General features: G+C 42.9%; 1 protein-coding gene across 7 annotated transcripts in view; it reads right to left on the minus strand.

The window, feature by feature from the left end:
• LOC126282160 (AF4/FMR2 family member lilli-like) overlaps positions 1-17,455 on the minus strand; it is an 896,885-nt gene that overhangs the window by 86,623 nt on the left and 792,807 nt on the right. For all 7 annotated transcript variants that reach the window (XM_049981677.1, XM_049981681.1, XM_049981679.1 and 4 more), the window contains one exon: positions 10,664-10,700. In XM_049981677.1, coding sequence (XP_049837634.1) covers positions 10,664-10,700 — 37 coding nt within the window. The remainder of the gene's footprint in view (positions 1-10,663; positions 10,701-17,455) is intronic.

Genomic DNA, 17,455 nt, shown 5'->3' on the forward strand with positions numbered 1-17,455 from the left:
TTCTACTTCCACAATACTCACAGCAAAAACACACAAATAGACTTCCGAAACTCCGTTTTCACAACCGACGCCGAAATAGCAAGAATATACGTCTCTGCTAACATTGTGTGTAAACGCGTGCTAACCACTAGAGCACAGTTACTGCATTTTCAAAATTTTTGTATGCAACATCGTCAAACCTCTCAACATTCATTCTACGCTACTAACAACATTGCAACAGTGAGACTACAGCTCGGTCTGTCTTTTTTTCCAAATCAGTTAGATAGCTGATACCGACACAAAGTCACTAGCCCTTAACGTACCACTGATGCTCATGACGTTATAGATACCCAGTGATTCGAACGGAATCACGAGGGAAATCACAGGCGGTATTACTGAAGAAAGTTTCTCGATATTATTTTGAAAATACTGTATTGCGAGGAAACATCGATGGTCGCCACTTCTTCAAAATACTGAGTAAACTCATTCGGCCTTAAGCTAATTAAAACGCGCCCGGAATCGACACCAAGTGTTTTAGTCTCCCTCCCCGCCAGCCCACTGTCACCCCCCTCCTCCCCAACTGTGTGTGCGAGAGAGAGAGAGAGAGAGAGAGAGAGAGAGAGAGAGAGAGAGAGAGAGAGAGAGAGGGAGAGAGAGGGAGAGAGAGGGAGGGAGGCGAGCACGCGCGCGTTTCTCCGCGTACACAAATCGTTGGAGATGGCTCACCTGTTCTTGACGCAGGCTAGGGAAAAAACACGCAGCCTAAACTCAACAACGAGCACATGTGGGCGCAAACCGTAAAGAGGTTAAGGAATACTTTGATCTGCTTCCGATTATGTTTTCGCGTATTACATGACTTGCTACTGTGTGTGCATAGCAGATGACGCGCGAGAGTGATTCAGAGCTTGTTAGCATGTTTATTAGAATGACGTTCATCAGTCAACCAGGGCGCTTCGGGGTTTGATAAGAAATACAATGCTCTCACAAACGTCAATGAACGATCTGCAGCACACCGTAACTTCGTTGAACTATGCAGTGCAGGCTCTGTGTAGTGCCCTTAAAAAATAAATAAAAGACAGAGAAAAGGAGGAAGAAGTAGCTACCTAATCCTTGCGATGTCAAAGTACTGCGTCGAGCGTCACGGAAAAAAAGAACGTCTCTGGTTAAAACATTGTATACTCTGCAGACTTTGTTTGCAGATTTTCACGTTTGATCTCACACTGGCATTAACTACAGAAAACGTGCTGTTCAATATCATTTCACACACAACACCAAGCACGATCTGCATTTTAAGTTTCTGTAATGGAAACTGATTCCGTCGTTACGACTTGAAAACAAGAAAATATACGAAGGCTATTTTGTTTGACGTCGTCAGGACACCATCATAATCGTCCATAGCTTGAGTTTCGAAGTGTGTTGCGTCGCCGTTTATCCTTCGGAGCAACTTATTAAATCAAGCTGTATCTTCTCTGGATTACGTTCTTGCACCATACATTTGCAGCGCTTGTTTATAATCCCCTGCTATCTTGAATTCTTTCCATGACCCAAACAAATTATCCATAGGCCTTCCGTTAGTGTTACTTGCGTAACATCCGCTTCTCGTCCACTGACCTTCAGAATCTGCGACTCATTGCTTATATTGCACATCATGTTAAGCACTGAACAGTATTAGTTTGGATGTATCGAGTGCACATGAAGCGAATGCCAGTATATACTGACAGGGAAATAACCACACAAATTTGTAGCTTTTTGTACTAACATGAACGACCGTGCACAAGCATAATCCTGCAGTACTGAACATACTTGCTTGATTTGTCTTTTGTCTTTTGTGTTTTAGAGATCATTCGTGTTTTCTTGTGGAATAGCTTCACAGACTACTGCTTCATTGTGTGATTACTAACCACTATTTGGATAACATCACAGTTCTGTCAGCGGTGAAAAATTGCAGGATTGGCATAATGCGGCTCTGTGTTATACGAAGTAGCATTGTCAGCCGTGTGCGGGGGGTCGCCTGGAAGAGAGAGCGACACACGATGTGTTTCTAAAATGAAACTTCTGGTCCCCTCACATTTATCTCTGTCCCTGACGAGAAAGTGTGGACCGGCAGGAACAAAGGGACCATGCTAAAAGACAAGAGCTCTGTGAAAATTGCTGTTAATTACTAAATCGTAAAATCTTATCTGGAACTCAAGTTATCTATAACCCATGACATATAAAAACATTTCATACTTTGTTTCCTGGAACAGCGAACGACAATAAACTTTTTCACTAACTACAGAATGTCGTAGCATCTTACATTAAAGGGCACGATGTGACAAAGACTTGCTTCGCAAGCATACCCACTCTTCACTTGGAGAAGCTATGTCTGCTGACTTATAAGATCTGATACTTTATTTACAGAGCCTGTCATGTCGTCGACGTTGTGCGACAGATCCTGCACTTTCTTATTAGGCTTCTCGCACCGGAGTAAACTCTGTCAACCCGTCAACAAACTATTTCTAAAGCCTGTGTGGATCTCATAAACCACAGAACGCGTGACTGAAGTATGCAGTATATATAGGCCTAATCCATCACTAAACACACTGACAGAACATTTGTGTCTATGTTCAATTTCTGGTAAGTTATTAGAGGATACATATACATAAATATTCCGGAAGCTTCCATTAACCGCATTGTACCGGTACTATCTCCCTTTCGCAAGCAGCGTGAGAGCGAATTACCTCTGAATACCCATCATGATCCATTCGGAGGAACAGACGGTTCTATCAGTATAATTTTTGTACAGTCTTCCTCCAAGCACAAGCAACAGAGTTATGGGGAAACAAGGTCGCCTTTATTCCAAATATTGCTGTGTAAATTCCCTGATCACAAAGGTTGCATTTCCGTAAGAGCTGTACTGACCTGGTACGTTCACGCAAGCGTATATCTAAATTCATTCGCAATACGCTAGAAATGATCCCAGTGTAAGCGTCCCCTTGTGCATCTCCCTTTTTCAGACATTTCGACAACTATGAGACTTCTATTCAGCTCCCACAAACTGGTATTTAAGTTTCGTTCTATTCAGGTTACTTTGCGGTATTATCCCTGGATATTTGAAGGTTGTGACTGGCTCCAAGCGTTTGCTTCACGTCTTGTATTCCGATACAAATCGGTATTTTTCTCTTGTTTATGGAAAGAAAACTAAGTCGTTTGCGGTGTTATTTTTTCCTGGGAGCAAAGAAGCAGGTTCCCAACATAGTATGAAATTACAGCTTCATGCGCCCTGAGGCTGATTCTTTACATGTATCCCGCGAAATTTGTAGTCATTTTCGCGCACTGGTTGGGGTCTCCATGAACTGACTGTAGTTCTATATGTACGTATACATTCCCCGAGTTAAAATGCAGTGCATAGCAGAGGGCACACTGTATCAATAACCCATTTCCTTTCCGGTTCTATTCGCGCGCTGAGGTAGGGAAAATTGACTGACTGCCTATACGTTCATCTAAACCAACAAGCTTTCGCGAGACATAAGTCATCTTTCTACGACCCCATTTAATTTCCCAGAGCACTTTCGTATTATTTTTCGTTAAGATTTGTTACTATCCTAGCAGCATGTCCCTGATTTCTTTCGGCATCTGTCGCCTTGCCTGATTCATAAGGACTCCAAATGCTAGGACAGTACTCTAGAAACGGGCGCACTACGTTTATTTGCAGATGCACTGCACGTCCTCAGAACCCTTCAAGTGAATTTTTATGATCCTTTCGCTTTCTGTAATAAGTGATTTTACGTCATCGCCCCATTTCATATAGTTTCTTATACTACCTTCTTCTGAATACTTACGTGGCGTACTCAAGATATTAACCACTATTGTCGTAATCAGATACTAAAGAGTTCTTGCTCTTTGTTGCAAACATTATCTTACAGTCATCCACGTTTGAGGACGACTCATTTATTACAGCAAGTGGAAATTTAGTGCAAATTCTTGGGCAGCTCCTTATGACCGTCCAACGAAGACCCCTTCCGGTACACTACTATATCCAACAGCTCGGCCGAATATTTAGGAAGCCTCATTGTTGGCATACGACATCCTAACTTCGCACGTGCGTACGCAGCTGCGGTGAATCAGTGATCCCCTCGGCGCTGTTCCCATGCCTAGACTTGCCTTCCGTGCCGTATGAATACACGGCGCGGCGTGTCGGCGACCAGTGGGAACAGGGCAGCGAGCCTTTGTGTAGAGGCGCAACTACACTCTTCCGACTGGAACAGGTACTGCCGCTTGCTGCTGTAAACACACGATTACCCCCCCCCCCCCTCCCCTGGGGTGCTTGCTACCTACTACCTATCATTCCATTACAGAGGGAAGAACGATGTGATGTACTACATTTAGATGTGACACAACTTACGGAAGACGAAAATCGAATTTCGGAAACCCTTTTTTCGCTGTTATATGTACACGTTAGGGTGCTTTTGCTAGCGTGGTCAAAATTGGTTTTCCCAGCAACGGAAGTTTTACAGGAACTTTTGACTGTAAATAAAACCTTCCGTTATAGTCGTCATGGTGAAGCGACGTAAACAGCAACGTTTCATTTCATAATTATAAAAGAAGCGTAAGATTTCCTAATGGACGATACTGCAATCAAAGGAGTAAAGTGTGTTCAAGAAGCGACATTTAAAACCTTACCCGTCAATTGACGAAAGCCAAGCTTTTACATTAAGCCCATCTGAACAATTTTTACCCCAGCATTATAGATGAGGAGGAGGAGGAGATTAGTGTTTAACGTCCCGTCGACAACTAGGTGATTAGAGACTGAACACATGCTTAGATTAGGGAAGGACGGAGAAGGAAATCGGCCGTTTCCTTTCACAGGACCCATCCCGTCACTTGTCTGAAGACAATTAGGGGAAAAACGGAAATTTAAATCAGGTTGGCCGAGCGCTGGTTTGAACCCTCGTCCTCCCTAATGCGAGTCGTGTGCTAACCATGGAGCCACCTTACTCGGTAAACTGAAAACTTCCCAATGCATAAAGAGAGATTATTATTCCCTGGGAATAAAATTAGCTGAAGTTTGATCACCAGCCACTGACTCTGCTGGAGCGCTTTTGCCATTAAAAGCGAGAGGGTATACCAATTCAAAATTCGTCCGGCTAACGAGGATACAGGTTTGTTGCTAGGCAGATCGATTTTGTTAATTGAGCAAATATATCAGTATTTACGTATGTAGCAAACCTGGTAACACTATTGCGACTCAAATGTGGTGCAACACGTACACAGAACAAAAATCGATTACAGGAGCCAAACCCCCATTTCAGGATCGGTGACTGTTTAAATGAGCAAAAACAAGCCCTATTAGGAAATCGGTTTATGGAAAGCCGGTTTTGGGGGCCCATTTAAAAGTAGTAATACCGTCATTTTAAAAAGTTTTAGGAGGACATGGTTGCAGTAATTATCGTACTACCAATACTTGGCCAGCGACATTTATCTCCCCAAAGAGATGTATGTCTACAATCTCTACCCTCTTCTCGCCCACATAAAATTGTATATTAATGCAGATACCAAATAAGAGCAGTTGGACAACCGGAGAAAAACCCGGTTGTGGTTGTGCTCGTCTCGCAATTCTGAATAACATACGTCACCCGTAAATGTTAGAATGATAGCCATTATAATGATTGTGGAAGAAAGTTAAGTCGGGAACCGACACGTTTATGGATGGTCTTAAGTTATACGTAATGAGAGCAGAGAAAGTAAAATAATTGGAGAAATCATTAACTGCAACAGTTCATTAACACAGTGTACAAAAAATTTCACACAAAAGGGTTTTACACACAGTGTGACTATTTCGAATTAAGCACAAGACCTTGAGATTTTCGTTTTGTGTTGTTACTCTTCCACGAATCATTGTCTCCAACAGATAATATCACATAAGCTGCATGCTATACAATTAACTTTGTCAATGGATCCTCCTCAACCTTAGAACAACAACGATTAAAATTTCAAACAAGCATACGGGAAAAACAAATCACTATCAGATATTATAGTGATTCAGACGAAACAAAATTTTTTAACCATCCACCATGAGATTAGGAGAAACACGTGACTGACACAGCATAAAACGCTGTAAAAGAGGTTACACGTGCGCATGGTTGTGATGGCATGGTCAGAAAAAGAACGGAAGTCAGTCACAAAAAAAAAAATTTAGATTGTCAAGATAAGATGTTAAATTGTACATCATGGGACTGAAGGAAATTATGAGAGAAACTCGTACGAAACACCAGCGGCCTCTCAACTTTATATCCAAGGTGACTATTGTCTTTACCCTTTGCCCTACCTAACTGCATCTGTAGTACACTACGGCACTTCTTTCTTTACAAACGTAGAAGTAAGTACGCTTTTCTGCTGCATACTAAGATAATGGTTACTGTATATTCAGAAGTTACGATTCCTTATTATCAGAGGGCACTGTTTACGAAAGGTCAGCAAATAACCTGGTCTCTCTCTCACGTTTTCCAAGCCAGAGTCGGTATACTTGGCGCTGATAGTAAAATCACTCTGAATATCACAATTCAAAAACAGTATGCTGTAACAAAAGAGATTATTTATCCACAAAACAAGAGTGGTGTCCCGTTTATTAATCTGAACGGTAGACTAATACATTTGCAAAGTACCTTTTCATGACAAACATCTAAGGGCACGGCACGGTCGACTTCCTTCCCCACCCTTCCCGAATCCGATCAGGCCGATGTGCTCGCTGTTTGGTCCCCTCCCCCAAACCAACCAACCCACCCACCCCACTCCGAGAAAGACCTGCTGCTGGCACACGGCAGGAATCATCCCGTAGGGCCATTCAGTGAGTGAATTCATTGTCAGCAGAAGCTACTGCGCAAACAACAAATCATTTTACATATGAAAAAAGGGGAAAACGATAAGCATTAACTCCTCTCGAAATACGCTGTGGTAACAGCACCCTGTAAGTATTCATAGCTGGATCCACAAATAACAAAAATAATACCAGCCAGCAGGGTTCTCAGATCAGTGCGGAACTCAGACACTCGAATCACCCCGACGCAATTCAAAGATGTAAGTACTTCCAAGTCATCACAAGAGTTACAGGAGACCTAGCGTGTAACCAGAGCCAAAAAGTACACACGCCGGAATTACCAAGTTTCCCCTGTGATTACATCAAAAGTTCATAAAAAAATTACGTCCCTCGAGTTTCAAAAAATTGATCGCATATGTTTCCGGTACTAGTGAACGTCGTACGAATACCGAGGGTTGCTTAAACATTGCTACTTTTGTACAATCATTTCCAATCGCGTTGCAGTGGAAAAGGAGGGCCATTGCATGGTTATGACTGTGCTGACAGACCTGGAATCTGAATGTCTTCTACGGAGACAGCTCTAATGCGGTAACCGAGGCAACCTCCCTAGCAGCAATCACGACACACTGACTTCTAACCAGCTACGAGGGTGAGTCAAATGAAAACCTTAAATTTGTAGTAACAAATTGAAATTTCTCGCCGTTATCACGTAAGTTGGTAAGCGTGCTACAAACAGAGTGCAGACTGTCCTGTAGGTGCAGATGCACACATACCGTCGCAGTATCAGTATAAAGATGGTCGCTCCACTTGCGACTTGCACCAGGGAAGAACAGCGTTCTGTTATTCAGTTTTTGCGTAGTGGAGGTGTGGTGGAGGTGTGAAACCTATTGAAGTTCATCGACGAGTGAAGGTTCAGTACGGTGATGCATGTTTGTCACAGTAGCAAGTCTAAGAATGGCGTACGAAGTTCGCAAATAGTGTGACTTCAGTTGAAGATGTTCCTCGTCTAGGTCAGGCACAACGAGTTGTGACTCCACAGAATATTGCAGCAGTTGAAGCAATAGTGAAGGAAAACCGCCGAGTGACATCGCAGCGTGTTTACAGGTTAGTCATGGGTAAGCACACCACATTGTGCATGATGGGCTCCAGTTTCACAAAGTGTCTGCAAGATGGGTGCCACGGTAGCTGACTCCTGAAATAAGCGAACGACGTGTTGATGCTTGTGAAGAACTACTTCGACGCTTTGAACGATAAGGTAATGGCTTCCCTGCAAGAATCGTTACTGGGGACGAAGCCTGGGTTCACTTCCACCAACCGGAAACAGAGAGCGCGAGCAAGGAATGGCGCCATTCCTCATCACCAGGACCATCAGCAGGGAAGGTTATGCTGACACTCTTTTGGGACGAAAAACGCGTCATTTTGGAGCATCACATGCCTAGAGGGACCACTGTCACCACTGAATCATACACTGATCTCCTAAAAAATCACCTGCGGCCTGCAATCAAATCAGAGCGGCGTGGATTGCTGGCAGCAGGTGTAGTTTTGCAACATGACAATGCAAGGCCCCACACAGCCCATACAACAGTTGCAACAATCGCACACCTGCATTTTGAGTGTCTTCCTCATCCACCATACTCACCAGACCTTGCCTCAAGTGATTTCCACATGTTTGGACCACTCGAAGACGAAATGGGAGGAAAGAAGTTCCGTTCTGATGGAGAGGTACGCCACGCGGTGCATGAGTGGTTGCGCGGACTACCAAAAGTAGCGGTGGAGTACTTGCATTGAGCATGGGGGAGATTATGTTGAAAAGTGATACAGCTTTGTACCACTTCTGTGCAATAAATAATATTTTGAATATATTTAAGATTTTCATTTGACTCACCCTCGTACTTAATCAGTAAAACAAGAATTTTTGTCTTGGGCGAGGTTTTATTTGTCAGGGTACAGCCACCCGACGCAGGCGTGTTTAGTCCCCACCCTGTTTACTGCTTAAGAGGTGGAGCTTCGTGAAGAACAAAAGAACTTGAGTTTTTACGCACCTGTTTCCACTATCTCTGCACGCCACTTAAAAAATAATTTTCCAATTCTGTAGAATGCTGGACGTGATGCAACCTGAGGTGTTTCTACTGGACGCAGGCAATGTGCACAGCATTGCAACAGGGCAAGGTCCCCGACCCTTGTGTACAACAGGAGGGAACGCACCGCACAAGAGAGCAAGCGGACCGGCAACAAAAGCCCACGTGAAGCGCGCACCGCGCGCGTACACACACACACACACACACACACACACACACACACCTGGCACGGCGCTGGAAGTCCCGAAACGCTGTCTCCCAACTAGGTCAGACAGCCCGCTGCACAGATGGCATAGTTGCCATCATACGGTCGCTGCTACTCCACTTCTTACGTGAATTATTGCCAGGTTATTAAAGGTTCCCACGCAGTTTCACATGCTCCTAGCTTCCACAGACAAGACCAACAAATGACTGCTGGAACAACAGTGGGGTCCATGACCAACTCTTCCAACATCCTTCATTAAGCCTATTTTGCTAAGAACGTGTTTACGTGTATGCATTTCGATGATTCTTAGATAATTTTTCACTTGTTCCCATGAGGCTCAGCCCTCATGGTACTGAGGACAGACGGGCTGCAGAGAACATTCCCGCCAAGTAAATGCGCAGACTCACAGGCTTCTACTGCTAATCAGACTGTTCTTCGGTCAACACGTGTATTCGACAAATCACAGAAAGTTTATCAATGCAAGGCAGAAACGGAATTTCCCTCCACCACAGAAAGCAAAACAAAAAAACACTCGCTTCCTAAACGTATGCGGAAAGGACTGAAAGAAACAACATTCTTCTCATTTACATGGCCGTCCATCACGTTTGTGAACACAGGTCTGGAGAGTATGAATAACTAAACGTTAAATACTGACAGTATTGGGTGCACATTTTCATTTTACATCGTGCAAATTATTATGCTTCCAAGTTATGCTAAAGTAATGTACTTAGCTTCAATGTAAACAGATAATCATTATCATTACTATTACTACTATGTTTTTAAATCCTAGCAACTGTAGTAGTTAAAAGGTGGAATGATAGAAAATTGTATTTGAGACAGGGAAGAGAAAGTAAGGAACTTTGATCTCCGCCCCCAGAACCAAGTCTTGGGGCGGTCCCTGACAACCGTTTTTTTTTTTTTTTTTTTTCTACCAGACAACATTAACAGAGGACATAAATATTGTCTCACAAGACAGGTATGTCTGTTATCAGAGCCCCATAACTGTGTTGGAATTTAATAATAAATTGGTGTAGGGAAGATGATACAGATGAGAAACATTAAACGATATACAAACTGATTCTACGATGCCGTGAACAGGATGCTATCAAGCCAAATGTCAAATGTTGAACAGCAGTTGTGCGGTAATTCGGGCAACTCTGCCCCCACTCAGTCCCCAAACACATAGGACAAAACAAAAAATTTTTGGATGGCATCAACTTCTGTAATTCTGATGAAAATCACCAGTACGTAATATCAAAATCGTGCACAAAATGAAAACAACTCTGTAGAACGTCCCGAAGCGCCCTTTACCAGGATATTTTCCTTGCTTCTGGTAGTCTTAGAACACAAACCGCTGTTGAGTTATATGCCATTAACATTTCCACCAATGGCGTTACTGGCGGGTGTGAGATGAACCATTAGTCAATTAAGAACGCAAAGTCACCGATTAGTTGACATTCTTGTGATCAATTATCTTTCTGGTGTCCGTCCGGTATTTTTGGAATGAGAAAAAATATATCTAAAAGCTCTTGGCTGTGTAGATTGCGCTTCCCTGCGATAACAACTGGAGCTATTTATGGGGACATTAAGCCGACCGGTACTTACGATGGCACGGACGGCGGTGGAGATGGCGCCGTAATATCTGCAACAGAAAGAAGACTGTAAGCACTGATGCACAGTAGCACAAAGAAAAATGCAAGAGCTGTTGCTTACACGCATAATCAATATTTTTCTTTTTTAGAAAGCCTCGGGTGAAGTGTGAGAATCAGCGTGTCATTGTCCTACACAAACGAAAGTCCCACACTTGCTTACAAACATTAATAAGCACTCTCTCTCTCTCTCTCTCACACACACACACACACACACACACACACACACACACACACACACACACACACACACACACCTGGAATTCTCTTCATTCATTGCATACATTGTCTTCATACAAAAGTAACCATTTACTGAAGTGGATTCACGGAATCAAGGTTTTATAGCGTTGATATGGAATTTGCCGGCAGACAGCGAGACGAATGGGGTGGTGAGAGGACGGGGGTGGGGGAGGTACGTTTAGTGACTAAATACGATATGGATTCGATCAGGCGTTCACAAGGGACCGGAATACATATCACTGCAACTCTGAAAAAAGCTGCACTACATTTAGAAACAAGTTTGGTTCTTAGCCGAAGGAGCTAACTACAAGAAATAGAAACACGGTTGAGAGTCGCAACAACTTGTCGACTCCATAGGCAATATTTGTAAGATGTAAGGTGTGGAAATGAATAAAATTGCGGAGTGTACGAAATGTTGTCTCCGCATCCGCCTGACGTTACTTAGGTAATAAACATTTTGTATTTTAGCAAATACGTTTTTCTTTGTAGATCTACCTTGTTTTTAAGCTATTTAAGCATTGAAAGAGCATTAAAAGAAGAACTAAGATAGCATCCATCTCCCTATGATTTTTCTAAGTTAATTTTAAATATTCACGTACATATTTATCAGCATCTTTTGACGTTGCGTAAAAACAGTTTTCTTAAACTAGTATATGTACAAAACGGATGCTCTTATTAATAAGTAACAAAAAAAATCAGTATTCACGATAAATTCCAATGGTCACACACCTCTGATCTGCACATTGCTGAAATTACCAGCCGCTGCTCTGCAAATTTTATTGAGCAGTGTTCGTCGCTGACCTAGTAATAGGGGAAATGAAGGCAGGCGGGTTAGCTAATAGCAACAGCAAGCACCCCCTGCACTGCTGCTGAGAGGGAAGGGAGGGAGGGAGGGAAAGGGAGCGGGAGGAGAGGAGGATACAGAGAGAGAGAGAGAGAGAGAGAGAGAGAGAGAGAGAGAGAGAGAGAGAGCTAACAGTAATGTGGGCACAAGCGTGCGAAGCAAGATAACGAGAGTTAATTCCACCTCTTGTCACTAGGCCTGCGGGGCACCGTTTTAACTAGCAAACATATGCTGGTAACCGTGCTGGAAACTGGCATTGTTGGACGTAATTACCTCGCACCTATGAACATCGGCGATTTGAAGCATTTCGCCTGACCGGGCGTATCCTAACAATAAAATACAGGTGTAAATAAAACTGGTCAGGTGCGAGTAGGATTCACATATTGAGGATTAGGTACAAACTTAACTGTGTGTGTAGACTGTTCATCCCTTCCGCAAAAGGAGAGTATTGACGATCTTTGCCTATTATCGACATTGACACTGACGAGATGTCAAAACCAGTAATTCCTTGACTTTCAAGAACAATGACACATAAACAATTTTCTGATTTTTTTTCTCCTTTACTTGTGCGGTGGAAACTTGCTTCCTGCCAAATTTGATGATTTTTGATCAACGGGAAGTGCACAACGTGTTCTGACGAGTGAATTTTCGAGAATCGAAATAGTATCATAAACGGCAATATCTTTTGACTGCACGCGTAAAATATTAACATCGGCAAGGGAGCATAAGAGTTTAATATGTGACATAATTCTGAACTTGAAACGCCGATCTCTTCCAGAGAAAAGGGCTCTGAACAATTGGACAAACACAGGGATGGACACACAGAGTGATCCTGCAAGGGTTCTGTTTTTATACACTGAGGCACAAAACCCTAAAAACGTCATTTATGACGACAGAACTTTGTGACTAACAAGGGGAGGCCGCCAATTGTGAAATTCAGATTCGATTCATACTGCATAATAAAAGCTCATGGCCAGAGGTGTAATGTGGCAAAGCACCAAGATGCACTTCTCAGCCGTTGTCGAGAAAATCGACAGGTGAAAGAAACCGTTGCGGTGAAATACTCTCTACGATTAATAATTTTCCACAGCGTCGTGGTGCAGCGGTAGGCGCTCGGGTTCGTAAACCGAAAATCGCCGGATCGAATCTCGCGCCATGCAATTTTTTTAATTTTTTTTGTAATTCAAATGTACACAAACACACATATTATATTATATATATATTATTCCCGGTAATCAGTTGCAACAATTATGCATGTAACAAGTTGTTGGAAGTATTTGTCGTGGAAAAACTGGCGACTTCGAACATCATTATGCTCTCCGCAAAGAAAGTTGTTTTCACAAATGTTATTAATTGTCTTTATAATGTTTACCACTTATAGTTAACGGAAAACGTAGAATCGATATTCCGAAACGAATACGTATTGAGTAAGTCGAACGTTCGAATTAGAACAGAGACCCCACGAACACAAATTTGCTGTGGCAGGTATGAAATATAAACTCCGTTACTCGCTCGTTAGACTTTAAGGACAGATGAATGGGCCGAACCGAGCCGCCGCGTAAAAAGCGTAGTTGCCTGCTAACTTCGAAAGAAGGTAGATGCGGTCCCTAGCGCAACTTATAACATTGTTCAAAATCAGTGAGTACGTGAGAACTTTGGTACACCCTGTTAAACAAACGTAAAAATGGAGGCGGTACAATTGGAGAGCGATCCGGGCCCTTCGTATGAAAGTGATGTGATCGAAGAAGATTCTATACACAGCGAAGTGGCAAAACAACAATAGAAAGATGCATTGGTGTATTTTGAAAGCCCCCTTCGTAACAGTAATCGCATCGTAGCAGAGCCGTCATCATCAATCAACGAAGAGCCATGGTAATTGGGGAAGAAATGTTCCAGAATACGCTGCAAATGCTCGCCGAAAAAACCCTCGTTCACGATGAGGAACTGATAGACATTAGTGAAATCGACGATAAGAATGCCTACGAAGACGTTGAAACGAGTCCCATTGCCAACGAATCATCAGACGAATACGAGCCGACCGAAAAAAAAGTATGACTATATTTCTCTGGATTACAAAATTAGAGCTGTCAATCTGGCCAAAGAACATCCAGGCTGGGGACTCAAAACTCTACACAAAAATAAAAATAAAAAGGAATCTCTGGTTTGACAAATATGGGCTATTTATCCAGATTGGAAGAGCAAATCAAACGTGGCGGTAGCAAATTTGATAAATATTGTACGATCGATTCATGGATGCATGATCGCTTCGAAGGAGCTCGACAAAACTTCCAGCAAGTTGCTACCAGTAACCTGCAGGAGTGGGCCTTGGGCGCTGCAAGTCAGTTCCCAGATTTCAACTTCAAAGCTTCAAAAACATGGGTCACCGAATTTAAAAAGAAGCATGGGATTAGGCAACGGAAAATCACAAAATTTCTTTCCCGGAAAGAGACGGCTAACCCAGACGAAATTTTGGCCGCAGCGGACACATTTCGGATCCAGACGCGAACGTTGATAACTAACTTCAACAAAGATTTTATAATTAATACTGATCAAACAGGTACGTAAAGAGCTGTTCACAAATGTCATATGACATGATGATAGACAACACAGATTTTTTATATTTCTTATATAAACGATATTTTTATATCTTGTTTGTCAGGGTGCCAGAACTTTCGGCGAAAAAGGCTGTCCTGGAATGTCAATCAGGTGTGTTTCCCAACAGGTAATTTAAAAAACAATTGTTCTTGTAAAAACGCATCGTTTATCAGATGCGCTAGATGTGCTGTTTTCTGCTTTCCATGTTTCTATTATAACTATCACTCTGGTTGGTGCGATACTCCAGCTACTTCTGGTCACTAATTGTTAATTATGTGCGAGTGTGTACCGAACTTTTCAATAAATTGTATCCACTTGAATATTATGTGTGATATTGTGTTTTATTTCAAGTATTATTTTTCCACGACAAACGACTTTCAACAACTTATTATATGCATAATTGCTGCAACTGATTGCCGGGAATTATATATATATATATTGTGTGTGTGTGTGTGTGTGTGTGTGTGTGTGTGTGTGTGTGTGTGTGTGTGTGTGTGTGTGTACATTTGAATTACAACAACCAAATAATAAAAAATTGCATGGCGCGAGGATTCGATCCGGCGACCTTCGGGGGCTTACGAACCCGAGCTCTTACCGCTGCGCCACGACGCTGTAGAAAATTACTAATCGTAGAGAGTATTTCACCGCAACGGTATCTTTTAACTGTCGATTTTCTCGACGACGGCTGAGACGTGCAGCTCTGGCCATGAGCTTTTGTCATGCGCAGTATGAATCGAATCAATTTCACTATTGTCGGCCTCCCCTTGTAAGCCCCCGGCTCCGTCTCTACGAGAAGGGTACTTTGTCGTATTGTATTTCACAGTATTACTACCTGATAATCCTTTCGTAACAACGTTATCTTAAGCTAAGTAAGTGTAATTTCCCTAGATTACATTTTAGTATCAGAAATTTCTTTACCGAAATATTATGATAACAAGTTACGAACATACCAAAGTTTTTACGGAATACGTTCCAAAATATTTCGCTGGCGCCAATATTCACTAAATGGCCAATCATGCAATCGTGTCCTTGTTTACATAAAATCTTATGCTTTTCGTTGCGTAAACCAAGCCCACTAACGCAATCTCTCGAATGTTAATGAAAACTTCAAATAATGATTTGAGTTTTCAGTTTTCGTTCCAGAAATTAAGATTACTTCAGTTTGTAGAACCTCATAATTTTATGGAGAAAAACAATGGATTTGACAGTACCATGTGCAAGTGGAGTCCGCCTAAACGTGTCGGCAATGTTTTCATTCTGCGCATGAAGAAGACCAATCGCGAATCTAGCTGAAAGAAAAGCGCGCCATGTTAGTACCATGAAGCTTCTCTCCTTTTGTTGTCAATAGAAGATTATGAACCTCTGGAAGCACCTCTAATTAAAGTGTTGCCAGCTCTGTTTTACGAGCAACAATACAGATAAACATCAGGGGTAAGCCAGTGGCCCCACACTTGCACAGCAAGGTGAAATGAACTCGGGAGTCCGCTCGATAAATAATTACGTGGGGCTCAGATCGAAGGGTGCAAGTTTTTGAATTGGACACCACTTCAGAGACTGGCCTGTTTCCTCATCTAACGAGTCTATCCAACCGGGTAAATGGGATCGCGTGTCGTTCCTGGTGACTCCTCACATGGTTGAGAGGTGAGACGGTTGGAGGAAAGAGGGACTGAAAATTTCAGTGGTCCTGGCGGATTCATCATGCGATCTCTCTGGCTCCATTTACGCGCTGTATCACTTTACCACCACGCCCGACTGGCCTCGATAAAACAGCCTTATCCACTTACGACTTCTGCAGGGTCGCAAAAAAGTTATCTCCACTTAAGTAACCCAAGAAGTAAATGACATTTTCCTAGTTGTTTTCACTGTTAAAAAGTTTGGAGTTTTATTTCTAGTATGTTGGACTGCGTTTGAATTAAGTTTTCTTTATACACACATCAAAAGAAGTTTTGCATCACCTCGGTTCCGAGAGTCCCGGTAAGTGTACTGAAAATTGGAAGAGAGATCAACATAAACATTTCCGCCCTTTTCATTGCTCATGAAAGCCACACACTGCATGTTGTACCACCATACAGCGGGACCTTCAGAGGTTTAGTCCAGACTGCTGTACACACCGGTACCTCTAATACCCAGTAGAACTACCTCTTGCATTGATGTATGCCTGTATTCGTCGTTGCATACTATCCACAAGTTAATGAAGGCACTGTTGGTCCAGATTTTCCCACTCCTCAACGGCGATTCGGCTTAGATCCCTCAGAATGGTTGGTGGGTCACGTCGTCCATAAACAGCCCTTTTCAATCTATCCTAGGAATGTTTGATAGTATTCATGTTGGAGAACGTGCTGGCCACTCTAGTCGAGCGATGTCATTATCCTGAAGAAAGTCATTCACAAGATGTACACGATGGGGGCGCAAATTGTCGTCCATGAAGTCGAATTCTTCGCCAATACGCTGCCGATATGGTTGCACTATCGGTCGGAGGATGGCATTTACGTATCGTACAGCCGTTACGGCGTCTTCCATGACTACCATCGTCTTACGCCGGCCCCATATAATGCCACCCCAAAACAGCAGCGAACCTCCACCTTGCTGCACTCGCTGGACAGCGTGTCCAAGGTGCTGAGCCTGACCGGGTTGCTTCCAAACACATCTCCGACGATTGTCTGGTTGAAGGCATATGGACACTCATCGGTGGAGAGAACGTGATGCCAGTCCTTAGCGGTCCATTCGGCATGTTGTTGGGCCCATCTGTACCGCGCTGCATGGTGTCGTGGTTGCAAAGATGGACCTCGCCATGGACGTCAGGAGTAAAGTTGCGTATCATGCAGCCTATTCCGCAAAGTTCGAATCATAACGCGACGTAAATAGAAATATTAAAAAAGGTAGGAAGATTTTTCTGTTTAGCAAAAGTGACAAAAAGCAGATTACAGAGTACCTGACGGCTCAACACAAAAGTTTTGTCTCAAGTGCAGATAGTGTTGAGGATCAGTGGACGAAGTTCAAAACCATGGTACAAAATGCGTTAGATGAGTATGTGCCAAGCAAGATCGTAAGAGATGGGAAAGAGCCACC

This window comes from Schistocerca gregaria, chromosome 7 (assembly GCF_023897955.1).
Source record: "Schistocerca gregaria isolate iqSchGreg1 chromosome 7, iqSchGreg1.2, whole genome shotgun sequence".
In the NCBI taxonomy this organism is placed as follows: Eukaryota; Metazoa; Arthropoda; class Insecta; order Orthoptera; family Acrididae; genus Schistocerca; species Schistocerca gregaria.